The sequence below is a fragment of the Pelobates fuscus genome, chromosome 7 (genome assembly GCF_036172605.1).
Source record: "Pelobates fuscus isolate aPelFus1 chromosome 7, aPelFus1.pri, whole genome shotgun sequence".
Lineage (NCBI taxonomy): Eukaryota > Metazoa > Chordata > Amphibia > Anura > Pelobatidae > Pelobates > Pelobates fuscus.
The window spans coordinates 3,066,889-3,075,644 of record NC_086323.1 but is presented as its reverse complement, the minus strand read 5'-3'; the positions used below and the strand labels follow the sequence as shown (position 1 = coordinate 3,075,644).

Genomic DNA, 8,756 nt, shown 5'->3' with positions numbered 1-8,756 from the left:
CAGTAATAGAATGTAGACACAATATAACAATATTCTGGGACACACTGACAGTGATAGAATGTAGACACAATGTAACAATATTCTGGGACACACTGACAGTGATAGAATGTAGACACAAAGTAACAATATTCTGGGACACACTGACAGTGATAGAATGTAGACACAATGTAACAATATTCTGGGACACACTGACAGTGATAGAATGTAGACACAATGTAACAATATTCTGGGACACACTGACAGTGATAACATGTAGACACAATGTAACAATATTCTGGGACACACTGACAGTGATAGAATGTAGACACAAAGTAACAATATTCTGGGACACACTGACAGCAATAGAATGTAGTCACAATGTAAAAATATTCTGGGACACACTGACAGTGATAACATGTAGACACAATGTAACAATATTCTGGGACACACTGACAGTGATAACATGTAGACACAATGTAACAATATTCTGGGACACACTGACAGTGATAACATGTAGACACAATGTAACAATATTCTGGGACACACTGACAGTGATAACATGTAGACACAATGTAACAATATTCTGGGACACACTGACAGTGATAACATGTAGACACAATGTAACAATATTCTGGGACACACTGACAGTGATAACATGTAGACACAATGTAACAATATTCTGGGACACACTGACCGTGATAGAATGTAGACACAATGTAACAATATTCTGGGACACACTGACAGTAGTAGAATGTAGACACAATGTAACAATATTCTGGGACACACTGACCGTAATAGAGTGTAGACACAAAGTAACAATATTCTGGGACACACTGACAGCAATAGAATGTCGTCACAATGTAACAATATTCTGGGACACACTGACCGTGATAGAATGTAGACACAATGTAACAATATTCTGGGACACACTGACAGAAATAAAATGTAGACAAGATGTAACCATCTAAATTCTAACCCTAACTGTAACCCAAACACTATTAAGTATTGCAGGATGTATTGCTGATGTATCAATAATTGTAACTGTAGCTATAAACCTTTAAACACACTTGAATACAAATTCTAACCTTAGTTTTAACTCTGACATCAACCCTTACCCATAGTTTGAGGTAATCTGATAAACACTCCAAGTCTTATACACTCCAAAATTGTCATTATTTTAGCCATTACTACTCACACTGGAAGGCTATTACAGGTATCTACTACCCTTTCTATATCACTATTACTGCTCCCACTGGAAGGCTATTCCATGTATCTACTACCCTTTCTATATCACTGTTACTGCTCCCACTGGAAGGCTTTTCCAGGTATCTACTACCCTTTCTATATCACTGTTACTGCTCCCACTGGAAGGCTATTCCAGGTATCTACTGCCCTTTCTATAACACTGTTACTGCTCCCACTGGGAGGCTATTCCAGGCACCTACTACCCTGTCTATATCACTGTTACTGCTCCCACTGAAAGGCTATACCAGGTATCCACTACCCTTTCTATATCACTATTACTGCTCCCACTGAAAGGCTATTCCAGGTATTTACTACCCTTTCTATATCACTGTTACTGCTCCCACTGAAAGGCTGTTCCAGGTATCTACTACCCTTTCTATATCACTGTTACTGGTCCCACTGGAAGGCTATTCCAGGTATCTACTACCCTTTCTATATCACTGTTACTGGTCCCACTGGAAGGCTATTCCAGGTATCTACTACCTTTTCTATATCACTGTTAGTGCTCCCACTGGAAGGCTATACCAGGTATCTACTACCCTTTCTATATCACTGTTACTGCTCCCACTGGAAGGCTATTTCAGGTATCTACTACCCTTTCTATATCACTGTTACTGCATCCACTGGAAGGTTATTCCAGGTATCTACTACCCTTTCTATATCACTGTTACTGCTGCCACTGGAAGGCTATTCCAGGTATCTACTACCCTTTCTATATCACTGATACTGCTTCCACTGAAAGGCTGTTCCAGCTATCTACTACCCTTTCTATATCACTGTTACTGCTCCCACTGGAAGGCTATTCCAGGTATCTACTACCCTTTCTATATCACGATTACTGCATCCACTGGAAGGCTATTTCAGGTATCTACTACCCTTTCTATATCACTATTACTGCTCCCACTGGAAGGCTATTCCAGGTATCTACTACCCTTTCTATATCACGGTTACTCCCACTGGAAGGCTATTCCAGGTATCTGCTACTCTTTCTATATCACTGTTACTGCTCCCACTGGAAGAACATTCCAGGTATCTACTACCCTTTCTATATGGCTGTTACTGCTCCCACTGGAAGGCTATTCCAGGTATCTACTACCCTTTCTATATGGCTGTTACTGCTCCCACTGGAAGGCTATTTCAGGTATCTACTACCCTTTCTATATCACTGTTACTGCATCCACTGGAAGGCTATTTCAGGTATCTACTACCCTTTCTATATCACTGTTACTGGTCTCACTGGAAGGCTATTCCAGGTATCTACTACCCTTTCTATATCACTGTTACCGCTCCCACTTGAAGGCTATTCCAGGTACCTACTACCCTTTCTATATGGCTGTTACTGCTCCCACTGGAAGGCTATTCCAGGTATCTACTACCCTTTCTATATGGCTGTTACTGCTCCCACTGGAAGGCTATTCCAGGTATCAACTACCCTTTCTATATCACTGTTACTGCTCCCACTGGAAGGCTATTCCAGGTATCTACTACCCTTTCTATATCACGGTTACTGCATCCACTGGAAGGCTATTTCAGGTATCTACTACCCTTTCTATATCACTATTACTGCTCCCACTGGAAGGCTATTCCAGGTATCTACTACCCTTTCTATATCACGGTTACTCCCACTGGAAGGTTATTCCAGGTATCTACTACCCTTTCTATATCACTGTTACCGCTCCCACTTGAAGGCTATTCCAGGTACCTACTACCCTTTCTATATGGCTGTTACTGCTCCCACTGGAAGAACATTCCAGGTATCTACTACCCTTTCTATATCACTGTTACTGCTCCCACTGGAAGGCTATTCCAGGTATCTACTACCCTTTCAATATCACTGTTACTGCTCCCACTGGAAGGCTATTCCAGGTATCTACTACCCTTTCTATATCACTGTTACTGCTCCCACTGGAAGAACATTCCAGGTATCTACTACGCTTTCTATATCACTGTTACTGCTCCCACTGGAAGGACATTCCAGGTATCTACTACCCTTTCTATATCACTGTTACTGCTCCCACTGGAAGAACATTCCAGGTATCTACTACCCTTTCTATATCATTGTTACTGCTCCCACTGGAAGGCTATTCCAGGTATCTACTACCCTTCTTATATCACTGTTACTGCTCCCACTGGAAGAACATTCCAGGTATCTACTACCCTTTCTATATCATTGTTACTGCTCCCACTGGAAGGCTATTCCAGGTATCTACTACCCTTTCTATATCACTGTTACTGCTCCCACTGCAAGGCTATTCCAGGTATCTACTACCCTTCTTATATCACTGTTACTGCTCCCACTGCAAGGCTATTCCAGGTATCTACTACCCTTCTTATATCACTGTTACTGCTCCCACTGGAAGAACATTCCAGGTATCTACTACCCTTTCTATATCATTGTTACTGCTCCCACTGGAAGGCTATTCCAGGTATCTACTACCCTTTCTATATCACTGTTACTGCTCCCACTGCAAGGCTATTCCAGGTATCTACTACCCTTCTTATATCACTGTTACTGCTCCCACTGCAAGGCTATTCCAGGTATCTACTACCCTTTCTTTATCACTGTTACTGCTCCCACTGGAAGGACTGCTCCCACTGGAAGAACATTCCAGGTATCTACTACCCTTTCTATATCATTGTTACTGCTCCCACTGGAAGGCTATTCCAGGTATCTACTACCCTTCTTATATCACTGTTACTGCTCCCACTGGAAGAACATTCCAGGTATCTACTACCCTTTCTATATCATTGTTACTGCTCCCACTGGAAGGCTATTCCAGGTATCTACTACCCTTTCTATATCACTGTTACTGCTCCCACTGGAAGAACATTCCAGGTATCTACTGCCCTTTCTATATCACTGTTACTGCTTCCACTGGAAGGCTATTCCATATATATACTACCCATTCTATAATGTAATATTTTCTTATTCTTCCATCCTCTAGCTTCCCATCCTGCTCTCTTTCTAGGTATGTTCTGCATTAGACATGGCTCTGGTAGCTGTGTGTATGGTTAGCATCGCCGTATGTCTGCACAATGAGCTCTGGGTATGAGCTCCGTGGGTCTGATTTACACAGAACCAGCAGGGATTTAGGAAGAAGTGGATAGAACCCAGTTATTCCCCGTACCAACCTTGGATCCGACCTTTTCCTAACGGGGAGTTTGTCTGTGTCAGAAACCCAATGGCTGAAATACACAAAGAATGATCAAAAATCTAGATTAAATGTTTCCTTTCCCAGTGTGAATGGCAAGGGTTAGGGTTAAGGACTCTTAAGGAGTCCCTGCTAATATAACCCTGTAAATTCCCCAACTCAGAGTCCACATAAACATAACGAACTTTGAGCACGGGGTGCACTGCCGTACAGTAAGTAGACGTGATCCATAGAATGCACATTGAAAGGAAATCCTCTTTGTTCTTTCAGCTGCTTTCTCCAAAAAACGCATGGAGGGTAATAGGAATCATGTTTCACTGACAAACTGAACTCCTGAGAGAGGTCGAAACATGGGCCGAAACATGGGTCGAAACATGGGCCGAAACATGTGCCGAAACATGGGTCGAAACATGGGCCGAAACATGGGTCCAAACATGGGTCGAGACATGGGTCGAAACATGGGCCAAAACATTGGTCGAAACATGGGCCGAAACATGGGTCGAAACATGGGCCGAAACATGGGTCGAAACATGGGCCGAAACATGGGTCGAAACATGGGCCGAAACATGGGTCGAAACATGGGCCGAAACATGGGTCCAAACATGGGTCGAGACATGGGTCGAAACATGGGCCAAAACATGGGTCGAAACATGGGCCGAAACATGGGTCGAAACATGGGCCAAAACATGGGTCGAAACATGGGCCGAAACATGGGTCGACACATGGGCTGAAACATGGGCCGAAACATGGGCCTAAACATGGGTCGAAACAGTGGCCGAAACATGGGCACAATGGCATCTCTTTATAAATGTATTCGATATAACATTGTGTCAATTATTTAATCAGATGTCATTGATTGGAGATTTCTCTGTCTGTGGGCTATGTATCTGTATAAGACCTGAAATAAAGGTTTCTGTTTTATTTAATACTTTGCGGAGTTTCGGGTTTTCTTTTCATACGAGATGTATTTCTCACCGAGGTTCGACTCGGAGTGAAAGGGGCTGGATGTGGTTTATTGTAATACATAGATATATGATTCCAATTAAAGCTAACAATGTGTATATAATGGGTTAAAACACTATTATGATATATTACACTATACTATTAACACACACAATGGATGTTTGCACAATCAATGCCTGGACTTGCTCCTAAGGGCCCCATATTCTGTTCTAACTGCAGGCGTAGGAGAGCGCTAAAAAGTTGTGTTTATCATATTGCTGCGTGTCTGTTGTTTATTACGGTGCTTCATGTTTTTGTCGGTTCTTTTCTTCCTCGCAGGATGCTCTGTGCACGTCAGGATGAACCACTGTTATTATGACAAACGCATGGACTTCTTCTACAATCTAAGCAACTCCCAGATGGAACATGACTGGTCCGGGACCAAACTCATCCTCATGTTGTGCTTTGGCGCCTGCTGCTGTTTTTTCATTTTTGTCTCGAACTTGTTGGTTATTGCAGCTGTGATTAAAAACAAACGTTTCCACTTCCCCTTCTATTACCTGCTCGCCAACTTAGCTGCCGCAGACTTTTTTGCGGGTATTGCTTACGTGTTCCTTATGTTTCACACAGGCCCTGTTTCCAAAACACTCACCGTTCATCGCTGGTTCTTACGTCAAGGCCTCTTAGACACAAGCATGTCGGCCTCTTTAACCAGTTTGTTGATAATTGCTGTGGAGCGACATATGTGTATAGTGCGAATGAGAATTCACAGCAATCTGACCAAAAGAAGGGTGACCTGCCTCATTTTCTTCATTTGGGCAACTGCAATTTTTATGGGGGCTCTACCTACCCTTGGGTGGAATTGCATCTGCAACATAACAACTTGCTCCACCCTCGCCCCCATTTACAGCAGGAGTTATCTGACCTTTTGGGCCGTGTCTAACTTGGTGGCCTTCTTCATTATGGTCATTGTCTACCTGAGAATCTATATGTATGTCCAGAGGAAGACCAATGTTCTATCTCCACACACCACTGGCTCAATCAGTCGGAAGAGGACACCCATCAAATTAATGAAGACAGTCATGGCTGTGTTAGGTAAGACATTCAGCTTCCAGCCAATAACAAATTCCCAGAGAGGTGGCTGTTGGGTTGTCATCGAACCAGAGGGCTAAGAGTTTGTACAATTAACAAAATCCCCCAAAAATGGGCATTCAAAATCTGGCATGTCGTCCCCAATAACGAGCGGGAACATTCCCGGTGACCCCTTTAACCCCTTAAGGACCAAACTTCTGGAATAAAAGGGAAACATAACATGTCACTTATGTCATGTGTCCTTAAGGGGTTAAGACCATGTAATCCATACCATGTTAGTTCTGCTGATCTGTGTGCGCTGTATCAGCCATTTAGTTCTGCATTTCAGAAGTTGTTTCTGTCAGTTCATTGGCTGCACTAACCTACCTGTCGATAATGTTCTTTCAGATCACCATCCCAAATTTGTCCTTGGCTTTTCAGTGTTTTTAACTATTTATTAATGAGTTCTGGGGTTATTTATTAACATAGCTCTATTAGTGAGTAATCTCCATGGGAACTGCTGGATTCCTCTGGGGGTAGGGATCGGTGATGCCATCATTTTAACACAATATTGTTAGTGTTAGCATTGGGTTGGTTCCTCTGGGGGTAGGGATCGGTGATGCCACCATTTAAACACAATATCGTTAGTGTTAGCATTTGGTTGGTTCCTCTGGGGGTAGGGATCGGTGATGCCACCATTTTAACACAATATTGTTAGTGTTAGCATTGGGTTGGTTCCTCTGGGGGTAGGGATCGGTGATGCCACCATTTTAACACAATATTGTTAGTGTTAGCATTGGGTTGGTTCCTCTGGGGGTAGGGATCGGTGATGCCATCATATTAATACAATATTGTTAGTGTTAGCATTGGGGTTACGCAGACTGTTTAGGGTTGGGTACAATCTATTAAACCAAATGGGCGTGATTCGGGTTAAACATAACACAAAACCTTAAATAAAATGTCAGAATTGAGTAACGATAACATCTTATTTATAGTACAGAACCTGCCGTTTATTTCTTGGTTAGTAATTGGTTATTGTCTGTGATTTCCTGATTGCTTGCCCCATAAGTCCTTTTTTCCTTTTTTTATTATGTGTTTTTGTTAAACCTTGTGTTGTATTTAATTGTTGTTTATTTTCTGGTTGTGTAACTTTATTCACTATTTGAATCTTTAGACCATTAAGTCCCATTTGTTTCATAGTATTTTGCTATCTGTGTGGTGGGTCACGTGGCTGTAAGATGGGATGAACGTACTCCGTACACTGCAGAGATTCTTTGCAGGCTGCTATAACCTGTTTGGTAGGAAGGTTGGAACTGTGATTTCCTCGCCATATGTGGGCGTCATTCAAACATGACGACAATTTACATTCAGGTGGAATGTTTAGAAAGATACAAAAATGCCTCTGGACTTCTTGCAAGTTCACTATAAGCAGTATTTTGACATTTTTTAATTAGTCACACCTATTAAATGTGACATAAGAGTTATGCTGTGATACGTCTCATTTCAAATCAGTGTTATCACTATGCAAACACGCAGGCAACAAAGGGGTTAATCTCCATTTGTCTTCAATAATGCACAATAATACAATAATGTTTTTTACTGGCCACATTTCCCAGGACAAACTAGCAGTAAATGTAAAAACATGTTTTCGGGGCAGACCCCCATTATCTGTGCTCGTAGATCATCAATTATGTAAGAATTTCTAAAGGGTTTCATGAAGGCTGGGGAAGGTTTATTCATTATTTAGCAGTTGTTTGCTTTCAGGACTCGAGAATAAAGCAGCGAAATCCTTCACACAGTTTGTACTTAGCACATAATTAAAACCCGCGTGTAAGAATGGTGGTGGATAAACTGAGAGCCAGTGCGTCAGCTTTATCAAATTCAAAGGAAAGAATTGGTTTTCGTTTACATTTTATAGTGCTTATCTCCTGCTTGTTAATTGCCTGCTAGAGTCTGCAGGAGCCTCCTGTATGGAATTAAAGTTCAATTAAAGGGACACTATAGTCACCTGAACAACTTTAGCTTAATGAAGCAGTTTTGGTGTATAGAACATGCCCCTGCAGCCTCACTGCTAAATCCTCTGCCATTTAGGAGTTAAATCCCTTTGTTTATGAACCCTAGTCACACCTCCCTGCATGTGACTTGCACAGCCTTCCATAAACACTTCCTGTAAAGAGAGCCCTATTCAGGGCCGGACTGGGAATTAAAAGCAGCCCTGGAAAAAAATTATTTACCAGCCCCATAATGCGTCGCGCCAGCACAGTGTGCCGATACAGAGTTAGAAAAGATAACTTAAAATTAAAATTATTACTCCAACGTGAAAAAAAGCACATATAGGCTTAAAAAAAAAGAGTGCAGATTTATTTT

The 8,756-nt window shown here is 41.9% G+C and overlaps 1 protein-coding gene across 1 annotated transcript in view; it reads left to right on the top strand.

Annotated features, from left to right (window-relative positions):
• Window positions 1-5,662: 5,662 nt before the first annotated feature.
• Window positions 5,663-8,756, top strand: part of LPAR3 (lysophosphatidic acid receptor 3) — a 48,042-nt gene continuing 44,948 nt past the window's right edge. The window contains exon 1 of the mRNA XM_063427135.1: window positions 5,663-6,413. Within this exon, the coding sequence (XP_063283205.1) occupies window positions 5,678-6,413 (736 nt within the window). The 5' untranslated portion in view covers window positions 5,663-5,677. The remainder of the gene's footprint in view (window positions 6,414-8,756) is intronic.